At 34.9% G+C, this 26,169-nt stretch overlaps 1 protein-coding gene across 1 annotated transcript in view; it reads right to left on the bottom strand.

Moving 5' to 3' along the window:
* The window catches only part of LOC131057410 (fatty acyl-CoA reductase 3), a 101,319-nt gene extending 75,651 nt beyond the window's left edge, over positions 1 to 25,668 (bottom strand). The window contains exons 1-6 of the mRNA XM_057991588.2: positions 25,423 to 25,668; positions 25,206 to 25,309; positions 24,921 to 25,120; positions 24,720 to 24,820; positions 24,362 to 24,575; positions 24,109 to 24,270 (exon numbers count right to left, since the gene is read on the bottom strand). Coding sequence (XP_057847571.2) covers positions 24,109 to 24,270; positions 24,362 to 24,575; positions 24,720 to 24,820; positions 24,921 to 25,120; positions 25,206 to 25,309; positions 25,423 to 25,498 — 857 coding nt within the window. The 5' untranslated portion in view covers positions 25,499 to 25,668. The remainder of the gene's footprint in view (positions 1 to 24,108; positions 24,271 to 24,361; positions 24,576 to 24,719; positions 24,821 to 24,920; positions 25,121 to 25,205; positions 25,310 to 25,422) is intronic.
* Between the last annotated feature and the right edge of the window lie 501 nt (positions 25,669 to 26,169).

Here is a 26,169-nt window from a genome sequence, read left to right as displayed (position 1 = left end):
CATTTGGAGGAATTGATTATGTGTTGCATTGATGTTTTGTCATTGATGTCAACACTAGATGTTTTGGATCCTTTATCAACACCCTTCTAGTCCTAGTAGGTTGTGTGGTTTCTGGTTAGATTGGATCTAGTATGATCCGGTATGCTCCAGTATGTTTGGGTTATAGAATTTCCTTATTCATGCTACTCAGATTCATGTTCAGTCAATTGGTTTTGATCTAATGATCGGATGCTATCTTGTTTGCTAGCAAGATTGGTTTGTTGTTTCAGTGAGGGTTTCACCGACAGAGCTTTCATGAAGATTTTTGATGATATGCATAAGTGGTGGTGGTGTGGCTTCTGGTATGGATTCAAGATACTGATGGTGATCATGTTCGAGACTTGGTGGATTGAGATCATTGCTTTAGCGTGTGGACCTAAATTGGGTCCCAATATTATCTAGGTTATGGACCGGCTTAATGTAACATGTGGATTGGACCTCTCGATGTGTTTTCAAGATGTCTTATGGGTTGGATATTATTTGTTTGGTCTAAGGCTGACATGTTTTATAATTATGTAATTGTATTATTGTCTAGTGGTCGACCTTATTGTTTATCGTTGAGGGTTTGTATATATATGATGTAAGATCTCATTGTAGATCATATGGGAAAGAGATATGAGGATGTGTATGTGCGAATAATGTAACAATCATTCAGGAAGAGGATTTGGTCGATCATTGGTGATCGAGTTGGGTTTATGTAAGAGGATTTATTCCTCCAGTATTGAGCTTAACTAGAACTGTACTTAGGCATAGGAGATGCTATCTTTTCAGTTCATTGATTCTTCCAGATTGTAGTATGGATTTCTATGTAGTTAGTGAGACTCCTTTTGTGATGAACAGTGTGCTCTAGGCTGTTGGCCTTCCTGCAAGTGCAAGCCCCTCAATTGTAATTCACATACTTACTGCAGAAGTAATATCTGACTGCAGGTAGGCTTCCCACCATGGTTTTTACCTTTACTAGGTTTTCCACTTATAAATCTTGGTGTCATGTGGATGGTATTTATTCTCTGATTATTGTTTATGCTTAATTAGTTTAAGCATTCTAATATTGATCTTTTGGGTTTCGGTATTAACATTTAAATTGATTAAGGTTTTGGTAATCTATGACAACTGATTCAGCCCCCCCCCCCCCCCCTTAGTTCTCTTCCGGTTAGTTGAAGTATCTAACAATTGGTATCAGAGCTCTGGTCCTCTCTATAGAAAGCTTAACCATTTGAGGAAGATCCTATGGCGACTAACAGTTCAAGTTCATTTAGTTCATCTGGAGCTATCTTTCAGAGAGATATTCCTAGGATTGATGGAACAAATTATAGAGTATGGAAGATTTGGATGGAGACTCATCTGAGATGTCTTGTCAAGGAGATTTGGGAGATCATAGAGAATGGTGTTACACCTCATAATCCAACATCTGGCAACCCTTCTTTGACAAACTTGGATAAGGAGCTTGAGAATGATTGTAGAGAAAGATAAGCCCTCTTATGTGCACTTACTGATCAAAAAATAATTGGATTAACTGACAAATCATTTGCAAAGGCTATATGGGATAAGTTGGAGACTCTTAATGAAGGTGATCCTACTGTGAAGATTGCTAAACTTGATGCTTATTGGGTGAGATAGGAAAAATTGAAGATGGAAGGAGATGAAAGGATTACTGCATTCATGGAAAGGGTAAATGAGATTGTTATGGGAATTCAATGTTGTGGTGGAATTCTGAGTGAAGATGAAATAGTTTCTACTTTACCACCAGCTTACAAGATGAAGGCTACTGCAATTAATGAGTTGAGAACTTTCTTTTCATGCATCAACATCATCAACCAGCAAGAAAGATTGGACAACTTTATATGCAAAGGAATTGGATGATATGAAGAGAGACGAGGAAGAATTTGAGCAACTTGAAGCCCCATTTGCTAGAAGAGTACCTAAAGGACCGGTGGGAAGTAAGTATGAAGGAAAATTACCTTTTAAATGTTTTGTATGTAATAAGATAGGTAATAATGCACCTAGATGTATTGAAAGGAATTCAAGATTTGAAGAAAGAGTTAGAAGATGTTTTAAGACTAACCATGGATATCAGAACAAGTATAAGTACAGGAAAAACAAAGACAAATCATGCTACATAGCAGACGAGGAAGGTGTGACTGATTTTGATGATGTACTCACAAAAGACTTTGCTAGTGGTTCCGGCAATGGAAAGGAATGGGTGTTCTTGGCTATCAAGGAAGATGTTTCGGCACTGGAAGAGAATGTACTTGAAGAGAAGGCACTTGCTGCTAAAATTGAAGATAAGGTTGAATGGGTAATTGACAGTGGATGTTCACATCATATGACTAGAGATAAAAGGAAGTTTCTATCTTTGCAAGAATTTGATGGCGGTCTTGTTAGATTTGGAGATGACAAAGCATGTATGATCAAGGGAAAAGGAACTATATCATTGGATGGTAAGAACAATACTGATAGCCTTTATTTTGTTGAAGGTTTAAGGAATAATCTTTTGAGTGTAGGACAATTGGTGGATAAGGGATTTCAATTATAGTTCAAGGATGGAAAATGCAAAATCATTAATAGATTTGGTTTGGAGATTGAAACCAGTACACAAAAAAAATGTAATATATTTCATTTGAATTCTGGTGAGAAGACATGTTTGATTGCACAAATCGATGAGAGTTAGCTATGGTATAAAAGACTATGTCATGTGAATTTTGATTGCATTGTGAAGATCAGTTCAACTAAGGCAGTTAGAGATATACCTAAGATTGTGAATCCCTACAATCCGGTATGTAAAGAATGTCAAATGGGAAAATAGGTCAGAACCTCTTTTAAGAGTATACAAGATAAATCTAATGATGTTCTTGATCTTATTCATATTGATTTATGTGGCCTTGCTAGAGTTAAAAGTTTTCAAGGTGATAGATATTTTATTCTAATCATTGATGATTATTCTAGAATGATGTGGGTTACTTTTCTAAGGGAGAAATCTGAGGCTTTTGAAAAGTTTAAAATAATTAAAGCTAAAGTTGAGACATAGAAAGGATTGAAGATTAAATGTTTGAGCTCAGATCATGGTGGAGAATTCACATCCGATGAGTTTAATAACTTTTGTGAGAAGCATGGTATAAGGAGATAATTTTCTGCTCCCCGGACACCTCAGCGGAATGGAGTTGTGAAAATGAAAAACAAATCTATCTTGAATGCTGCTAGAAAAATGATGATGGAAGCTAGTCTACCTCATATCTACTGGAGAGAAGTAGTGAGCATAGCAGTTTATACATTCAACATAGTACATATCAAAGGAGAAATCGGTCAGACACCTTATGAATTATAGTTTAGCAATACACCTACAGTTAAGTATTTCAAAATCTTTGGTAGTAAATTCTATATCAGGAGAGATGATATGATTGGCAAATTTGATCCTAGATGTGATGAAGTAATATTTGCTGGTTATTATAATGAAAGCAAAGCATATAGATGTTATAACAAGAGATTGCAGAGAATTGTGGAGAGTCCTAATGTCAAGGTGGATGAGCTTAATAGAGGTCAAATCAGAGTTTATGAGTAAGAACTGAAAGTGGAAATGATTATATCAGATTGAGTATCACCGTTACCGGAATAGAATGTTGAACCAGTTAATCCAGTAGTATCAAAAAATTCTTCAGTAACTAAAGAACTGGGAAGAGGAATAGAGAGTCAGAAGACTCCTAGATATGCGAGATTGAATCATTCAAAAGATCATATCACTGGGGATAAGAACAATGGAATGATGACAAGAAGGAGACCGACATCTAATGAGGTATGTTTAATTTCTCAAGTTGAACTAGTATCGGTAATTGAAGCACGTAAAGATGAATGTTGGTTGAAAGCTATGGAAGAAGAATTAGATCAAATTGAGAAGAATAACACATGGACTTTAGTTCCCCGGCCTAAAAATAAGAATGTGATTGGAACTAAATGAGTTTTTAGGAATAAATTGAATGAAGATGGTCAAGTGGTAAGGAATAAAGTCAGATTGGTTTGTAAAGGATATTCTCAGAAGGAAGGAATTGATTATGGTGAAACTTTTGCACCTGTAGCTAGGATTGAAGCTGTAAGATTATTTATTGCCTATGTTGCCCATAAGAACTACAAGGTTTATCAAATGGATGTTAAGTGTGTATTTTTGAATGGGGATCTTGACGATGAATTTTATATTGAGAAACTTGATGGCTTTTCACTTTCAAATGATAAAAACATGGTTTCCAGGTTAAGGAAAGCTTTATATGGATTGAAATAGACACCTAGAACTTGGTATGCAAGATTGGATAAATATCTTTTGAAGCTTGCATTCACTAAGGGTAATGCTAACAGTAATCTATATTAGAAGGTCATTGATGATGATATACTGATTATTGAAGTATTTGTTGATGACATCATTTTTGGAGGTGAAGATAAGTTGTGCATGGAATTTTCTAAGAATATGGAGAAAGAATTTGAAATGCCTATGATTGGGGAAATGAAATTTTTCTTAGGTTTGCAGATTACGCGGACTGATAAAGGTATTTTCATTTGTCAAACTAAGTATGCTAGGGAATTGTTGAAGAAATTTGGTATGGGGGATTCTAAACCCGTAAGTACTCCTATGGTTACAAGTGATAAATTGACAAGGAAAGATGTTTCTACACTGGTAAATCCTACAAGATACAAATCTATGATTGGAGGTCTTCTTTATTTGACTCAAACTAGGCCTGAAATAATGAATGTTGTTTGTATTGCATCTAGATATCAGAGTGATCCTAGAGAAAATCATGAGAGTGCGGTGAAAATAATTTTTAGATAATTGCAAGGTACATTTGAATATGGTTTTTGGTACCCTAAGGATGATGACTTTACTTAATGTACATATACAGATGTTGGTGAGCAGAAAAGTACTTCCGGTGGAGATTTTTTTCTTGGAAAGAAGTTGGTTTCATGGATCAACAAGAAGCAATCGTGTACTTATTTATCTAATGTTGAAGCTAAGTATGTTGTTGCTGCTACTAACTGTACATAGGTTCTATGGATGAAGCAAATGTTGAAGAATATCAAAGTATATTGCACTGGACCGGTAGTTATTCACTATGATAACTCTGCTGCTATTGACATATCAAAGAATCCAGTATTTCATTCTAAAACAAAGCACATATCTATCAAGTATAACTTTTTGAAGGAGAAGGTGGAAGAGAATGAAGTTAGACTAGTTTATGTGAACACTAAAGAGCAGATTGCAGATATTTTCACTAATTCTTTGCCTAAGGAATCATTTGAGTACCTCAGAGGCAGATTACAAGTTTCTGCCCCTCTGGCAGAGAACTGATTGATGTTATTTGGCATTAGTCCAGTATGTATTATCAGAGATATCATTCATTTTGGCATTGATGTGGGGATGCTACTGCTCAGGGGGAGTAGTTAGCTTTGTGATTCAGTGGTTTTTGGTTTTTGCTTTGATATTTTTGTCAAATTTTTGGCATTGATGTCAAAGGGGGAGAGATATTAATGTGAAAAACTTAAGGAGTTGTATACATTAGGGGGAGAGATATATGTGTAATACAGAGCTTTATAGAGATATCATTCACAGGGGGAGTTTGGTCTTTGTTTCTGAACTTCATTTTTATATCTTTATATGGGAGATTGTTGACTGCCTTGCATTGGGGGAGACCTATTTGGCATTTATTGATACTTAGATGTTTTTCACATCTAGTGTTGCCATCAATTCCAAAGGGGGAGATTGTTGGCCATTTGGACGAATTGATTATGTTTTGCATTGATGTTTTGTCATTAATGTCAATACTAGTTGTTTTCGATGTTGTACCGGCACCCTTTTGGTCTCGGTAGGTAATGTGGTTTCTTCTTGGATTGGATCTGGTATGATCGGGTATGCTGCGATATGTTTGGGTTATGGAATTGTCTTATTCATGCTACTCAAATTCATGTTCAGTCAATTGGTTTTGATCTAGTGATCGAATGTTATCATGTTTGCTAGCAAGCTTGGTTTGTTGTTCCGGTGAGTGTTTCACCAACAGAGCTTTGATGAATATCTTTGATTATATGCATAAGTGGTGTTGGTGTGACTTCTAGTATGGATTCAAGATACTGATGGTGATCATGTTCGAGGCTTGGTGGATTGAGATCATTGCTTTAGTGTGTGGACCTAAATTGGGTCCTGGTATTATCTAGGTTATGGATTGACTTAATGTAACGTGTGGATTGGACCTCTTGATGTGTTTTCGGGATGTCTTATGGGTTGGATATTATTTATTTTGTCTAAGGCTGACATTTTTTTGTAATTATGTAATAGTATTATTGTCTGGTGGTTGACCTTATTGTTTATGGTCGAGGGTTTGTATATATCTGATGTAAGATCTCATTGTAGATCATATTGGAAAGAGATACGAGGATGTGTATGTGCGAATAATGTAATAATCATTCAAGCAGAGGATTTGGTTGATCATTGATGATCCAGTTGGGTTTATGTAAGAGGATTTAGTCCTCCAGTATTAAGCTTAACCAGAATTGTACTCAAACATAGGAGATGTTATCTTTGTAGTTCATTCATTCTTCCAGATTGCAGTATGAATTTCTATGTAGTCAGTGAGACTCCTTTTGTGATGAACAGTGTGTTCTAGGCTATTGGCCTTCCTGCAAGTGTAGGCCCATCAATTGTAATTCACATACTTACTACAGAAGTATTATCTGACTATGGGTAGGCTTCCCACTGTGGTTTTTCCCTTTATCAGGTTTTGCACGTATAAATCTTGTTGTCATGTGGATGGTATTTATTCTCTGATTATTGTTTATGCTTAATTGGTTTATCTTCTATTTTGGTATTTGGTTTAAGTATTCTAGTATTGATCTTTTGGGTTCCGGTATTAAAGTTTAAATTGCTTAAGGTTCCGACAATATGTGACAATTGTTTCACCCCCCCTCTCAGTTGCCTTCCAGTTATTTGAATTGTTTAACAAATTTGCTAAATATAAATGTCCTTGCATCTTTAGATGATTAGCAAAATAGTGGACAACATAGGTTACCATTTCATGTTGATCTTAACCAGACACCTCGGATAGTGGATGCAATTGAAATAGAAGATGGTAAACAATTTTGGAATTATTTTCTAACAATTTTTAAATTTACATTTATAAATACATTTTATAACTAATTCATGTAATGTACAGGTTTTGATGACATTGCAATGGCTGATCCTGATCAACATTATTACAAATAATAAATATAGTGTACTATACTTTCAAAATTTTGATAGTCTATTAGATACTTTGTGCTACACTAATGTTTGGGAAGAAAGATATTCTTTCAATGTGAATGTGTAATTACCTTCCATTTTGACAACAGGAGCTTGGATGGGATAGCTTGAAAATTCAAGATAGAGACATTATTAATGTATTATACTTTTGACTTATTATATATGTACAAAATTGGCTCATTGTCTTGATTATAGTTAATGTAATATTTATTAATAGAATTGTTTATAAAATTGACTCATTGACTAAATTGACTCATTGTTTAAACACTATTTTATTTGTTGTTGGGATAACTTCATTAATAGAATTGTCTTCATTTTTTGTTCTATATTATTACAAGGGACTAGAGATTGACAAAGTCTTTCAAGAGTTCTAGGCAAAGATAGCTTAAATTTTCTATTTTTCTATACATTTTAAGGAAAGTTTGTAATGTAGTCATTAATGAACCTTGATCTCAATGCCATAATTAAGAAACCTTAATAAAATTATTGACATGATTTTGAATTTTTCTTCTATGGCTAAAATATAAGGTGATAAATTTTAATCAATCTACTCAATATTTAATTTTACTTTATGTTTGTATAAAATGTAATTATGACAAATTCTACAATTATAGATGTTCTTGATATCACTTGCTTGAAGAGGACCTATATCTCAATAATTATGGTACTAATTAGATGTTAAATAAATAAATAAATATAATAAGGTGCAAACAACAAAGTTCATTAGAGGCTTATGCCAATCCAAGATAATGGTAGATACAAACTTAGATATGATAGATAGGGGAGAGGACCTAGTAGTTGATCACCCTAACTTTGTGCTTCTATCCTACATAGATATTTCAAATTACTCCTAATTTTTTTACAGTAGCTTACTTGGCAAGTCCCTTTCTTATAACTAAGGTTTCAGAGCCACACCATCAAATATGATGCCACATCAACATGCTTTTTTCCAAGGTGTCCAAAAAAGCCCAAAAAAAAGATGAGACCAATAGTCAGCACAAGGGCCCTCCATACTTGTGCAAATGATGTGGCATCACATGATTGGTTAGTTTTTACAACTAGGCATACATTTAATTCAGTTATGGGTATTAAAGTAACGATTATTGGAGCAATGTTGTCAAAAAAAATTTGAACACTAAATCAATAAGTATGGATATAAAATCAACAACTTTTATCACAACAAAAAGTTACTAAAAGTTTAATTAAAATTTATTAAATAAAATATATGGGCCAAAGCACAAAGGTGTGTCACACATGGGGCCAACTCGGGCATGTTCGACGAAACTTAGTTCAGTAGGACTCCTTGGGTGACGCATGGTCCCTTTTGTCTGGCTGAACTCAGTTCAGCCGGACAAAAGTCTTTATCAACCCAAAATTCGGTCGACCCCCCTCATTTGCACTATGAGCTCCTTGGGAGTTCCACCAAACATAAAAAGAGCTTAACTCGAACCCCCTTCTTGCCAAGTAGGTTTTATTTTTTTTGTTTTTTTGTTTTCGTTTTGTAGTTATAATTTTAAAAAATAAATTATTTATTGTTTTAAATTTTTTTATTTGTAAATATAATTTAAAATATTGATTTATTTATTGTTTTTATTTTTTGTTAGTGTAGTTATAATTAAAAAAATTAATTAATTTATTGTTTTTATTTTTTTTGTAGTTATAATTAAAAAAGTTATTTATTTATTGTTTTAAAACATTAGGAAAATTAAACTTACCAAAATTTAAAAACATAGACACATACACACATAAAACACCATACACACATACACTCATACACACATATGCACATATGCCCACACACATACACACACACACACACACACACACACACACACACACACACACACATATGCATGCACCCATGAACCCTACACACACAAACATACACCCATACAAACACACACACATATGCACACATGTGCACCCATGCCCACACACATACACATACCCATACACACATACACATAAATGCATGTACATGTACACATATACACACATGCATGCATACATACATGTATGTGTATTGGTATGTGTATGTGTACGTGTACGCAGATATGCCCATACACACATACAGACACCCATACACACATACACATGCACCCATACACCCTAAACCCTACACACACATACACCTATACACACACACACACACACACACCCTACACCCTAAAAAATACACATACATGCACCCATACACACACACACATACACACACCCATACACCCATACACACATACACATGCATGCATACGCACATGTACATGCACATGCAAACATACACACACATGCATGCATATACAAATGTATGTGTATGTGTATGTGTGTATGTGTACGCACATACGCCCATACACACATATACACACTCATACACACACCCATACACACATATGCATGCACCCATAAACCCTAAACCCTACACACACACATACACCCATATACACACATACACACACCCTACACCCTACACCCTAAACCATACACACACATGCACCCATAAACACACTTGCATACACACACCCATACACCCATACACACATACACATGCATGCATATGTACATGTACATGTACACATACACACACATGCATGCATGCATGCATATGTATGTGTATGTTTATGTGTATGTGTATGTGTATGTGTGTGCGTATGTGTATGTGTATGTGTATGTGTATGTGTATGTGTATGTGTATGTGTATGTGTATGTGTATGTGTATGTGTATGTGTATGTGTATGTGTATGTGTATGTGTATGTGTATGTGTATGTGTACGCACATACGCCCATACAGACATACACACACCCATACACACATACACATGCACCCATAAACCCTAAACCCTACACACACACACCCTACACCCTAAACCATACACACACATGCACCCATACACACATGCATACACACACACATACACATGCATGCATATGTACATGTACATATACACATACACACACATGCATACATACATATACATGTACACATACACACACATGCATGCATATGTACATGTACACATACACACATGCATGCATACATACATGTATGTGTATGTGTGTGTGTACATGTGTATGTGTATGTGTACGCACATACACCCATACACACATACCAATGCACCCATAAACCCTAAACCCTAGACACACATACACCCATACACACACACATACACACACCCTACACCCTAAACCATACACACACATACACCCATTAACACATATGCATACACACACCCATACAAACATACACATGCATGCATACATACATGTATGTGTATGTGTATGTGTATCGACTCATGCTCTCAATACATTTCAAAGATTCTTAAAAATTTTCAATCACTGTCTAATTTACTGATCCCTTTGATGATTTCTTCTTGTTATCAACACCCACAAACTCCAAAATGGCAGTCATTTATTTTCTCCTAAAAAACTTTGCAAACAATTGTGCCCTTCCAATTTGAGGTTTGTCTTGAAAATATTATCCCAAATTTTTTTGGAGTGTAATTTTAATGTGCTTTCCGGTACCATATCCTCATCTAAAATCTCATTGAAAAGAGTGTCTTCATCCATCTTTATCAAATTTGCCTTACCAAATAAAAAATTTCTGGTTTGACTGGGACCAGTTACTTCTCTTTCCTGAATTGGGACTACTTCATCGTCAATGGGAAATTGTTCTTGAGAAGTTGTCATATGACTTTTTTTTGTCACTTTTATTCGACCATACTTCCGTAGTCTAGCTCTTGTATTGCCCATTGACAAATTGCTATTGAGAAGCAATCTGAATCTGCAAACCCCTAATAGACATGCCCACATGCGCATTTATGTCAAGTCAATTGGACTCAGCTTTGAATATGCATGTACATGTTTAAGAACAATTGGACACACACACAACTTTAAATATGCATGTACACGTTTAAAAACTATTGGACACACATACACAACTTTAAATATGCAATTACATGTTTAAGGACTATCAAGGACACACATACACAACTTTAAAATTGCACATACACACACATACATACAAACATACACATACACAGACATACATATAGACACACACATACATGTAGACACAGACACACATATGACCCCGTAGAACATAATAAGACCCCTAGCAACATCATATGGTGTCCTGAGGGGTCATATTGTGTCCTAAGGACACACACATACGTGTAGACACACATACATATGACCCCTTAAAAGGCAAAAGACCCCTAATGACATAATATAGTGTCCTGAGGGGTCATATTGTGTCCTAAGGACACACACATAGATACAAACACATACATGTAGACACACACACATGACCCCTTAGAACGTAATAAGACCCCTAACAACATCATATGGTGTCCTAAGGAGTGATATTGCACGTCCTAAGGTGGCAATATGAACCATTATATTACAATTTATAAAAACCAGTGCCACTACTGCTTAAAAAAAAGACACATACATACATATTGTTACCCTCCCTTAATTCTCAATTGTTAAGTTGAACAATTCTTGGCATTGTTCTTTAGAGTGAAGCCTTGTGTAAAGTTTTTGATTAAGGTAAAATAGGTTTTGAAGGCGCCTCGAAACCCTTTACAAGCGGAACTTAATCAGAAAAAGTGACAAGAAATAAAAAGGAACAGACCATTGAAAAGCCAACAGAAAACCAAAGAAAACTGGCAAATTCCCCACAAAGCCAACAAAGCCAGCCAGACTCCAGAAGAGAAACTAGTTGATTTTTTCTAGGGTGTTTTCCAGGGTGTTGCTAATTCTATGAAGCCTTGTGTAAAGTTTAGTTATATGTCGGGTCATAAATTATTTGAACTTGAACCTTTTTGCTGAACTCCTCCAGGGTACAAAGTTCAGGTTCAATCAGTCTTGTCACTTCGTGGTCATGTCTTAAGTAAAGTTTTTTCTGGTGGGTCTTTGAACTTGAACCTTTGAATAATATTTGAAGAAAGTTCAAGGTTCAAGGTTCAATATGTCTGAGACTGGAATTTGGTCTGAAGTCTTGTCTTTAGAAAGGTCTGTTGTATATTCTTATGTTGGTTCGTCGATAGACCATTTTGGTTTTATTGAACTTGAACCCTTGAACCACCGTTGAAGAGGTTCATGATTCGAGGTTCAACATCGGATGAATGTAGCTTCAAGCGGACAAGGAAAGCATCATGTTGGCGTTTGTTTTGAAAAAATAATATTCCAAATTTAAAGAGAACCCAAGATAATAAGCTGTGAGGTGTACTATATTGCATGGTAATCATGGAGAGGAAGGAATAAGCTGAATAATTAATGAGATGTCACGAAAAGGTATTTTCAGAGTAAGAAGGCATGGATAAGTAGTTAATTAATCCTGAATGAATTGTGTGAACAATTATCTCGCCCTTACTTGAGTTTTTTTAAAATCATTTCTCATAGTTGCCCATTTCACAATTAAGCAAGTGTTGGATGCTACGCATGGTGAATTGTCCTATGTTTATGCAGTCCAAAATCCTCTCTCAAGGTGAGTTTTTTCTTTTTCCCTCATCCTCGTCATTCCATGTATTCTGGAGCTCTGTTAATTTGTTTTCTTGCAAAGTTTTTTTTTAACCTCTAAGTCCAGTGTAGAAACCCAAGATGAGATCGCCATTTCCCAAAATTGACCAAAGCTCATGGCTAGTTTGTTCACACCCAGATTTAGGTGATACTTTTCTGTCATCAATAGATTTAGAGGAATTTCATGAGAGAGTGCGGGATTTTACAAATTCCCTTCTCATACAAAAAATAATTGATAGTGGGTCAATAGAAGCGACAACTTTTCCACCAGCCATCCCTTGTCCAAAATTAATCCAAGAATTAATGAACTACTATGACCCTGTTCAGAGGAGCGTCAAAAACTCAAATGGTGAAGTTCTGCTGAAAGTGAATCAGGAAACCATTATTGCAGTCATGAAGATTCTTGAGAAAGAATGATATGAAGTCTCGACAATGTCTAAGTCATGGGGGCTCTTCTCCGAAATAAGACAATGTATCGAAGTGTTATTGCCCAGAATGAGTTATTGAAGTATCAGAGGGGTGGCTCTCATTTACCTAGACCATTAACCAGGGAACATTTGATTAGATAGGTGCGAGATATTGTCATCTTGCTTCATAGGATTAGAGGGAATTAGGTGGCCTTCTTTTGGGAAGATTGGATGTACTTCTTTGTTCAGGTTATTTCAGATGATGAGAGATACATAGATTGGGTGGAGTTAATTGCTGAAAGGATGCATGAGGGTTTAAGTTGTTTTGGTAACAAAAATTTCTATATGTCATCTTACCTCATATATTGTTTAGCTTACACTCGCTAATGGGTTGGCTTATATCATGAAAATTGGCGAAATGACATGAGGATATATGACTATCACCCGCATTTGCAACAGAACAGAGCCACTGAGAATTATCACAAGCTCCATGATGTTTTCCTTGGGAAACTAGTGTTTGATTTGAAAGGGGATATCCATACAAGATTGATTGAGGAAGCCATGCATTTTGTAAGCACATATGAGAGCTTCTATATTTAGTTCTCTAGATTCACTTATTTGAGGGTTGGCGGTTTTGAAGGTGAACCATATAAGTTGCCAATATATGTCTTTGATAGACAAGTTTTAATTGAAGTATGGAGATAATGTTCTCATATAGACAAGAAATATAGGGTGAAGCACCAAACAGTAGTTTCTTTCCCCATTGAGTTGACTTATTACACTTGTAATAATGTCTCGGATGCCCTGAATTTAGAATTGGAGTTCAATAAACTCAACTTTTAGTTGTATACTCCCAGAATTGATTTTGATGCTAAGGGGTTTGCAGCGGCTCACCTTACATTTAGGAAGGATTTTCAACATATACCAAACCTAGAAGACTTTTGGGCGGATTGCATGGATGAATATGATATTAGAAGAAGAGATCACTTAAGACTCTTAGTACAACAGATTAGGAATTTTTTGGCTTGAAGATGAATACTGCAAATATTGTTGATGATGAAAGTGATTTGCTTGATTCCTAGTTTGTTGACGATAGGCAGAAGGTGATAATTTCAGAAATAGATTGGGGAAAGAATGAAGAGGAGCATATTTGAACCAGCACGTTCTCGGTTATCCAAAGAATAGAAAAGTGGCTTAGAGAACGAAGATTGAGCAAAAGTTCAACAAAAAGTTCAACCTCTCCCACTAAATCCCCTTGTTCCATCTTGTTTAGTTCCTTCTAGGAAAAAGGAGAGGGGTGAGTGGGTAATAGAAAGGGTACAAAGCAAAGAATATTTAACAACGGGTAGAATCACTTGTTCTATAACTAAGAGTAGAAGAAAATCTTCCCCTACTGATACAATAATTGACCTTGAGACCGCACCCGAGATGGATATTTCTTCTTCAAATCAAAATCTGGGAGGACAGGATTTAGATGATGAGGGTGATAATCAACAGGTAGGTGAAGCCCTGAATGTGGTCACTACCTTAGTAGTGAGGGATCAAAAGGAGGAAGAGATTGGTTCAGACAAATCTCTCACAACCCTAGGGACAACATGGTTGAAGAATGCGTTAGCTAGTAAGAAAAGGACGTTGTTCAAGTATCTATCCCAATCGAGGATATGGCCAATAAATGTCTAGGAAAGGTTTCCAAAGCCAAAAGGTTAAAGACTGTATCAAAAATTCATTTTGATGAAGATACAGGTAATTGGACCACAGAGATTGCCAGCCCAAAAACTAATGAAACTATGGCCGATCCAACAAGTAAAGATTTCACGGTGGAAAAAGTGAACTGAGGGGCAAGAACTCAACAAATGCATTATATTTGGAAGTTTCAACCAAGAAGATGTTGAAAAGATCCGGGAAGGATGAAAAAGATAAGTCTGAAATGAAAGAGATAATGAGGAGCATGGTAGAATACATTGAGGCCATCAATAATCCTAATCCGCAGCCCATTTCTCAGACTCCTACATCTTTTGACCTTAAGTCCCCTGCCAATCAAAAAACAATTGAGAAAATTAAAAAATGCAGATTAATGACAAATGTTGTTATGGATTGGCTGGATGAAATTCAAAAAGCAGGAGGGAAATATTTTGTGGATTTGAGTAAGGTTCATGATGATGCAAACATGGTAACAAAGGAACTAGAGAATGAAATTGTAAAATGGAAGAATGAAGAAGCTGAGTGGGTGAAAAGGGCAGCTCAGATGAGAGAAGTCCAAAAATATGGTGTAATGAAGTTCTTGTCAGAGAAGCCAGTTCCTGCCTTAGATGACAATATTCTGTACGTATGCCAATGAAACGTAGAATGGAGAAATTTGTTGGTGAGACAGGCACATGAAGAGTCTACCAAATTAGTGAATCAACTTGCAAAACTGGTATCTTCCATGCACAATGAGCTTCATTATGTTGGTTTGAAGTGTTTAAAAGATGATGGAAAAACTCTAGATATAGTTGAGGTCATAACAAGGTCGTTAGAAGAGAAAATCAACCACATCAAAGAAGCCAAGGGCTTGGTTTCAAATGACACGAGCCTCATGTCTAAAACAAAATCCCTTCTTTTCTTATACATTCAGAACCTAGATGAGCATTTAGATAAAGTAGCGCAAATACACCGCGAGAAGGAAGTATGGAAGCAAAGAATGACACACGTGGGGCTACCACATAGCGCAATCATTCAACACTTTGTCATTGCTTACGCAGATTGGAAGAAGAAAGCAGTTATCAAAACTGCTTAGGAATGTTCTATGACGTGATGTCTCTTTTCAATTGTTAGTTGTGAAAGCAGTTTTATTTTTTTCTTTAAACACTGGTTTCTCTGCATTCGCGAGGCAGAAATTGTTTGTTTTCCGTGTTTCCCGTATGAACTATTTGCTAGGTTGTGACTATAAAAACTAATTTACTTGACTTTGATAAGGTCTGAGAAATTTTGGTGGTGATAGATTAGCAGACTTTATTTTCTTTTGAATGTGTTGAATTTTCAAGGAAGACATTTTATCAGTGAATAAAATGATACTTTTTCCACAGCTTTCAAATCGTGTGTTTGAATGTGAATAGAAAATCTCTGTTGGGATATATTTGTTTATGCAGCATCTGTTGCTTCTTTGGTAATTCCACTTTCATAAGTTTGTGAATGAATTTAATAAGTAGGTCTATTGGTAATTTTGCATTGATGTTCTGATCCCCCTTGTCCTGTGAGACATGAGGGAGACTCGATCAGATCCATGTTAAGAGGAATTTTCTGAGAAGTGAAGCTATTTTGGTTGTAAGTCTGTGAGTTTACATACGTAATATTTATCTTCGTACTATTCATGTGGTGTTGACTTATGAATGTGAATGCCTTTACTCGCTTTTTGGTTAAAAGTGAAGTTAGAATTTGTGTATGTTTTTTTAAAAAAATCATTGAATATCATACGGGAAGCTACACCCTTATGCAGAGGGTGAATTATTCATTAATTTACCCAACGGTTGGTTTAATTTGTCTTTCAAAAAATAAGGGTAACATGAGCCAGTCATCATAAAATTAAGACAGGACAAATCTGTTAACCAACACATACATACACACATACATGCACACACACACACACATACACACACATGTACATATACACAGATACACACACATACATACACATACACATACACATACACACATACATAATACATACACATATATACACACACACATACACACATACACAAATACACACACATACACATATATACATATATACACACATACACACATACATACACACATACACACATGCACACACATACACATACACATGCACATACACATACACATGCACATACACATACACATACACATATACATACAAATACACATACACACACCCATACACACACATGTGCACATATACATACATACACATCCATACACATAACCATACATGTACATACACATACACATACACATACACATACACATACACATACACATACACATACCCATACATGCACACATACATATACACACACATACTAAGCCATTTCAAACATCGCAAAGAAGAAGACACAAAGATCATTGCAACTAGTGATAATATAAAAACTAACGTGACCAATGTGTATGTTCATAGGCCAAATTCAACTCAATTTCCACAGGTCTTTAAACACAATCGGAAACACATCAGTCACTTTCTTATCCTAAGGTCAATGTTCTAATGGCAGTAACTTCAGCCCACAACCTGGAATCTCCGTCAGCTCAAGTGTAGGGACACTTTGAGGGGTGTATTCACTAATTTTGCCTTTTTCACGAGTGGGCAGCTAGGGGCCTTCAGGACTGGAAGGATGACCCTATCACCCTCTTCTTGGAAAGATACAAGTATCTTATGCTAATCCAAGGATTTTTGTTTCATCCCATAGGAGGCTTATGGTGAGTGTCTTAGGGGGAAACCATCTATCCTCTTGCACTGAAGCTATCACGATGTTTAGACAAAAAAAGGGTGGGCCACTACTCTAAGGTGTGTAGTGGGGGAACTTCTCTAGAACTTGGTGTCTACCCATGCAGTGGCAGCTCATTCAAGAACCCACTCCCCATTCTCCAGACAAGTGCATACACATAGTGAAGATACTAGGGAGTACCGTCGGTGTAGATACATGTCACCAAGGCATTGTGGCTTTCACCTAACATATTAATTTATATAGCGGGTAGAAGAAAGTACTGATTGGGTCGTTCCCCTCTCACCGACCTTATGGGCTTCTTGGAAGGGTAGGCCCTTCTACCTAAAAGGAAGATGATAACAATTTCTTTTACACCCAATGACCAATGGAAGACGAGGGGAGTTCAAATACTTTTGTTATCATCTTTAGGGTTCTATCTAAACACAAAGCATTCCAAAGGCATAAAACACTTCAAGAAAGCTAATCAAACCCAAAATGGAATAAATATGTGAGTCTAATTAAACTAAAAAGGAAAAACAAATAGTCATGTAGACAAAATTTCAAATAGTATTTAAACGAAAAATGCATAAAAACTCAAATTGTACACATAATTTAAATATTAAAATGTTAATAAATTAAATTTAACATCAATTTTTTTTTAATTGAATAAAAAATACCTTGTAAAAATCGTCACCAATACGTCCAAATGGTCGTCAAATTCAACCTGATAACCCAGCCGTTGACTTTGCAAATAAAACAAAAAAAAAAAGACAAAAAAAAATCATTTTGTCCCCTGGTCGGGTGGGGGCCAAGGTTTGGTGCCCAAGTGTTCGGTCGAACAAGCCGAGGTGCCCTGCCATGTGGCACTAAAAAGGCCACTTTTTGTGCATTTTTGCCAAATTCAACTTTTAGCTAATTTTTCATCAATTTGAACTTTAAAATAAAAAATAAAAAAATACACTTTTCTAGATCTCGAAGTCACGATTCCTGTCATATAACTTTTTTACTATTTTGATAATTTTGAATATTTTTTGATTAATTAAACATTGCGAGTAGCTTTTTAAAGTAAAAAAAGAAGTTGATTAGAAATTAAAAAATAAATATGAAATTAAATTTAAAAATATTTTTCACTAGACAAAAGAAGTGGCACTGACCAAAAACTGTCAAATTTAGCTATGTTGGACTTCAAAATATTAAAAAGAGAAAAAGATACATCAAAAATTTTAATTTTTTTTAACACTCCATATACATGTTCTCTACTTGGAAAAATAAATAAGAAAAAAATAAGTCCATTTTCATTTTATTTTGTGACGCCGACTAGAACCCCTGATTTTCATCATTTTTCAGCAATGAAAAATCTATATTTGAAATTCTAAAAAAAATATCACTTTTTTCCTTAAAAAATTGAAAAATAACAGAAATAAATTTCATTAATATTTCTACATTTGATCAGTTTACATCATTTCAAAATTCAATTTAGAAATTTCACTTTTCCTACGATCGAAGTTAAATAGTTTTAGTTCTGTTGACCGATGCCTTTATAAAAGTGTGACACGACATTGTGCTTTTATCCATATAAAATTTAAAATTATTAAAAAATTCAAAAAATAATATAAATAAAATTCATTAAAAAACAAAGAAAATATATTTAAAAAATAATATAAGATATATATATAATAGAAAAAATTAAAAAAATATATATTTAAATTATATAATTAAAAACTTATTAAATAAATAATAAATATTAAATATTAAATAGAATAAATAAAAATAATAATTATTAAATAAATAAAAAATATTAATAATATAATTAAAAACTTATTAAATAAAATATATAAAAAAATATTAAATTATAAATAAAGTTTTTTTTGCCCGTTGTCCCGCCAGCATGTTGGCGAGGCCCATGACTTGCCTTGTGGGACTCCTCATGGGCCTAGCCAACATGCTGGCGGGACAAAGAGAAAAAAACGAAGAGAAACTGCCGAGGGAAGAATGCATCTAAATTTTTGGCCGACATGCCGCCGTGTAACGCTGACAGGAAGTGAAGGGGAGTACACGGTATATGGACTGGAGGAATTACCAAGGAATTCGCAGTTGCAATATCTAAGGCCTAGGCTATGGAGCATTTGTAAAGTCTAAGGCCTAGGCTATGGGGTATTGTTTAAAGGGCAACGTCTATTCAACATCTAGAATTTATCATTGATTATGTTTTTTTTTTGGTTGTTGTTATATTTTAATTTTTTATTATTTAAAAAACACGATCAAATGGTAAGTCTGGTGTTGCATAGACAATGGCCTATAGTGAGTCATGACAGAAACAATGAGTACAATTTGAATGGACGCTGGTGACAGAAATGGACCATACATGACTGGTACAGTTTTAAAAGGAATGGGAAGGGGCGCTGGCCATAGAAACGGGCCCACACATAAGCAGTCAAAGTAGCTTAGTGTGGGTTGCTTAAAGGTGGCCATAAAATGTGGACAAGCACATTTGTAACTAGAATTAATTTATCTTTCATCTTTCCATTAGAATATACTTATTAAGTAAGCAATAACCTTTTATTAGATTTTAAGAAAAATTGTATGACTTTGAAAAATCATTTTTACACCGAAGGCGTTTCTTACTATGGAATGCACCGGCTAACTTTTACAAAGCAATGGTTTACATTTACATAGAGGCATGCAAGATGATTCAAACGTCTGTCACCGTTGATCGATTTTTGTAAAATTTTGGTAGTGCTTTCCTTGGAAACTTTCACGGGAAATGGTGACATGACAACCGTATTGATATTATTCAAGCACTCAAAGATCATTGGCGTTTGACAGTTCGCTAACATGACAACCGTATGGTACTGACATGACAACCGTATTTCAAGTACGTCACCGCTGAGGTTTAAGCGCCCATTAATGTTAATAATGTTAAAAAAAAGATTTTTTCTTAGCACTTGCTTTAGGTGGTAGATCTCTCTATGATTTCTATGTCATATGTTTTACCTCGGGATTGCATTGATCGAAACACCCCACTTGCATAGGGTCAGGAAATAGTATGGTCTTCAATAATTACAAAGGCTTATAGCCATGAGTATTGATTAGAACAAAATAGGTCTCTTGTACTATTTGATGGGTGAGTGAAATGGGGGTTAATTTGTTATTCTTTCATATTTTGTGTTACACTATCGCATTATTTTACTATGAAAAGGAAGGGAGATTGAGGGCGGCAGCTCAAACCTAAAACCTGATCTACATTCAAAATTTAACCATGGCTATAGTATTTTGGCACTAGAGTAGGGTGGATGCAACACACTAGATTCAGATTTAGATTTCACTATACCCATTGTATATTTATCTTGATCTCTGATTGGGTGAGAGGGTCAAGCATAGTTATGCAGTGAACCAAGACCAAAAAATAACGAATTAAACGTATTATTTGCAACATGTTGGATAGGAACAACTCAAATCCACGTCTGCTAGGCTATTTTCATAATCTAATATAATTTACGTAGAGGCATGCAAGACGATTCAAACGTCTGCCACCGTTGATCGATTTTCTTAACATTTTGGTAGCGCTTTCCTCGAAAACTTTCACAGGAAATGGTGACATGACAACCATATTGATATTATTCAAGCACTCAAAGATCGTTGGCGTTTGAAGTTCGCTAACACATGACAATTGTATGGTACTGACATGACAACCGTATTTGATGTCACCGCTGAGGTTTAAGCGCCCATTAATGTTAATAATGTTAAAAAAAAGATTTTTTCTTACCACTTGCTTTATGTGGTAGATCTCTCTATGATTTCTATGTCATATGTTTTACCTCAGGATTGCATTGATCGAAACACCCCACTTGCATAGGGTCAGGAAATAGTATGGTCTTCGATAATTACAAAGGCTTATAGCCATGAGTATTGATTAGAATAAAATAGGTCTCTTGTACTATTTGATGGGTGAGTGAAATGGGGGTTAATTCATTATTCTTTCATATTTTGTGTTGCACTGTCGCATGATTTTACTATGGAAAGGAAGGGAGATTGAGGGCGGCGGCGCAAACCTAAAACCTGCTCTACATTCAAAATTTAACCATGGCTATAGTATTTTGGCGCTAGAGTAGGGTGGATACAACACACTAGATTCAGATTTAGATTTCACTATACCCATTGTATATTTATCTTGATCTCTGATTGGGTGAGAGGGTCAAGCATAGTTATGTGGTCAACCAAGACCAAAAAATAACGAATTAAACATATTATTTGCAGCATGTTGGATATGAACAACTCAAATCCACGTCTGCTAGGCTATTTTAATAATCTAATTCTAATTTAATGTTCACTGTTACTTATTCTTCCTTTATTAAGGTCTATTTTCACTTCAAAATATATGTACTTTATTAGGGTATATTTTCACTTTAAAATATATATACAAAAATTAGTTACATAAGACTAATTTTATAAAATTGTGATAATGTAGTTAAATGATTTTTATATGGTTTTAAAAAAAAAAGTTTAAAACTAATTACAAATTAAATTATATTGATATAATTATATTAATTATTTATATAATATTTTATTTAATATAAATTATATTTTTTATTTATATTGTATAAAAACACATAATTAATAAATAATATACATTTTATATATTGCAAATTGAATTGTATTATTATATATAATATTATATAGCGTAAATTATAATATTTATTTCTAAAATATATTATAAGTTTTATATTTTGATTGATTCAAAATAATTTCACTTGAGATAATTGGGTTTTTCATGATGATTTTTTACTTGAGTTTTATCATTGGTCACCTTTAAATATAATAGGGCTTCTATTAACAATATTATAGTTATATTTAATAATTGATATTATATTCTATACTTATTATAGAATATATTACATATTAATAAATATAATTAGTATATAATATATTTTTAATATAGTAAAAATTAATTTATATTGTCTCTCAGACCTCCTCTCTCTCTATCTATGTATATCCCTCTCTTTACCTCTATATGTATTACTTCATATATCTTTATATTCATGTCTCTTCATCTCCTCCTCTCATTGACTCCATCTTTCTATATTTATTTAACCTTCTCCCTCTTTTTCTCTCCTTCTATCTCTCCCTCTTTATATATAAATATATCTCTCACCCCTCTATCTTTCCTAGTATTTATCTCTTTGTCTCTCTATATATCCCTCTATCTATATCTTACCCTGTCTCCCTCTCCATCTCTATATATTAGGATATATCTTCCCCCTCTTTCTTCCCTCTTCGCTTCTACCCATCTCTCTCTCGCTTCCCTCTCCTCTATATTTCCATTCTCTTCTCTCCTCATCTCTCCCTCCCTTGCTCCATCCATATCCCCCTATTTATCTATTTATCTTTGCCCCTTTCTCCATTTCTCTTCTCATATACCTCCATATATCTCTTTATTTTCCCATATACCTCCATCTATCTCTTTCTCTTCCCATATATCTCTATCTTTCCCTCTTTCTCTATCCTTCTCTTTATCTCCCTCAATTGATCTATCTCTCTCTCCCTTTCTATCCCTTGCTCCATCTCTATTTGTCTATCTCTACTCTTTGTCTCTATCCCCCCACTATCTCTCTCAACATCTTCTTATAAATACTTATATCTTACCTCTCTTCATCTCTCCCTCTCCCTTTGTATCTCTCACTCTTTCTCCTTATCTCCCCCTTGATATCTCCCTATCTTTATCTATCTTGCTCATATATGTACCTCTCTATCTATTTCTAGCCTACTTCCTATGTCCCTCTATCTTCATCTTAACCCTAATGTCTTATTTCCCATCTATCTCTAAAAATGTCTCCCCATCTCTATCCATCCATCCTTGTCCTTCTTCCTATTTCTCTCTCCTATATCTCTCAGCCTTTCTATCTCTATCTCTCCATATTTTTTCTTCAATGTATCCCTCTATCTCTATCTTCTTATCTACCCATCTCTCTCCACTCCTATATATCTCCCTCTCTCTATCATTCTTTCCCTCACTCATAGTATATTTACCTCTTCCATATCTATCTTTCCCTCTCCTCTCTCTCTCTTTAGTTCTCTCCTCTCCGTATCCCTCTCCTTCAAAGATTTTTTAAATGATAATTGTAAGTGGACTTCTCCATTGACCCCTTTATTGCACAAGCAAAATCATTTTCTAAAGGGTTTGCTTATTGATCTCATGTAGTACACAAATGAATGCAACTAATAGACCAGAAGTTGTCCTAATTAACCCTCTAATCCTCTTCAGCATACCCATTGCACACCAAGGTGCAATTGCTAGTTTTAATAATTGCATATTGTATCTAGATTCATAGTAGTCATAGAAATAAAATTTAAATCTTCTAATGCATTTCAAATGGCAAAAGGAAACAATGGATTTCTATCTAGAACATATAGCTGTTTACTTTTGGCCAAATTTTTGTACCTGTTACCTTCGATCCATCCCGGAAATGGCTCTTTTAGGCTACACTCGATTATTATTGGACGAATGATAACAGTTGGTATATCTTCCCTCAAATAATCCACCATCAACTCTCCAACTGCTTTTGTGAAAACATATGCATTTGGCCAACCAAAGTTCATCGCCCTGTTCACATTTACACTGGTAAGTCGAATCTCTTTTTCATTAAGAACTGCAAGCCATGTAGATCCTTGAAATACAAGCAAAATTCATTTACCTTTGTGCCCCAAATTCCTTCATATATTTGGACTCCTTTTCGTATGACCATGCTTCACCTAAAACAATCTTGAACTCTTCCATGGTCTTGTCTATTAAATTGCATTCGGACTCTATCTCAGGGACTGATATTTCTCCACCGCTGTACGAAACCCTTTCTCCCATCCTTACGACTTCTTCTCTCACCATGCCCACGCTGCCAACATTGACATAAGCTGACATACGTAGAGATCAACCAAAAAGAGAATTAAGTAACCATTGAAGATAAGATCGCATCGTATAAGTATATTAATATATATTGATCACATAAACGGATAACTGAAGTAGAATCAGTGCTTAATGCAGGACATTCCAATCACCTGTAGAAATGTGGCACAGAAGTTGAAGGTTGCAGCAACGTTTACAAAAGTTGGTAACATTCTTACATCCCAATGCATTCACTTTCATGGCAATATCGTACCTGTAATTTAAAATGCAAATTTCAATAGAAAATGATTATAGTGTTTACCACAGAATTGACATCAATTATCCATGCAATTATATACAAATATATATCTGACCTCTCATTAAAGTCCGTGGTGGCAGCAGAATTGACAACAATATCGATTATTGCACAGAGTTCGTCCCTTAAACTTTCCTCGATACCGAGATCGTCAAGTGCCACGTCTCCAACAACAGGAACAATCTTTCTTGCCATGAATTCTTCATAGCTTTCCTTGTAACGCCCTTGAAGAAGCCCAAACAACTGTTTTGATATAACCTACAGAGAAACAACATCTCACGCCAAACAATTACCCGTCTATATAGGTTGAGTTTATCAATCAACCTGTGCTATAATATATTACCTGGCTTTGGAGTTTGGCTTGAGCGGACTCCACATTTGTAGACCTTATGAGTGTAAAAATACATCTCACATCTGGTTGCACTCGCAGGATTTTCTCTAGAAAAACTGTAAATTTCATTCCAGTTGAATTGCGTGAGTGCACAATAAATGAGTAGTAATACAATAACGTTAAAAGATTAGTATAGTAGTCGATACAGGAAACCCCGTTGTACACAAACCTTTGCCCAGAAAGCCCGTCGCGCCAACGAGGAGAATGGTTTTACCCCTGATAAACTCAGCAGTCTCCATTTTCATGCTATGGACACAGTTTCGAAGGACGTAGAAATACTTTTATTAGTTGCTGCCGGTCTGTTTAAATTTATGTTTCGAAGATCCTGCGAGGCGAAATTGATTTCATAATATTGCCTACAACATTCCAACATTCCTTTCCTTTCTCTTGATGCTTCTAGATTAAATTGTGTACACTTTCAGCATACAGATCGGCTTGTCAGAGCGTATTAATGCCATCCAAACGTGTTTTCTTAATATCCAAGCATAGTCGATGATTTCATTTTCTGTTGCCACCTTTGGTAGGGCAACTGGTAAGGGAAAATGAAATTATTGCTTTTTTTTCCGTTCAATGTCAATTCTCATAAATGTATAAACTGACAGATGTATTAGAAGGATATGTGAGGTGCGAAGATTACGTGATAATTAATTAATATATTTGCAGTAAAATGTTAAGAGGTGGAGTATTTTATTTATTTGGATTATAATTTATATATAATGTCTTATAAATTTGATAGTATTTTATGAAAAAATGATACAACATAAAAATAAAATAAAAAAAATAATTATTAATCATGTATATGTTTTGATATAACATAAGGTAATGAGTCTTGGTATGAGTCATTGTAGCAATCTTGAATGTTATGTCTATCCATATGTTGAAGATTGATTTTCATTTAGTATAGAATTGGAGTCCA

This window comes from Cryptomeria japonica, chromosome 7 (genome assembly GCF_030272615.1).
Source record: "Cryptomeria japonica chromosome 7, Sugi_1.0, whole genome shotgun sequence".
In the NCBI taxonomy this organism is placed as follows: Eukaryota; Viridiplantae; Streptophyta; class Pinopsida; order Cupressales; family Cupressaceae; genus Cryptomeria; species Cryptomeria japonica.
The sequence above is the reverse complement of the archived record's forward strand: the minus strand, read 5'-3'. Positions and strand labels throughout refer to the sequence as shown.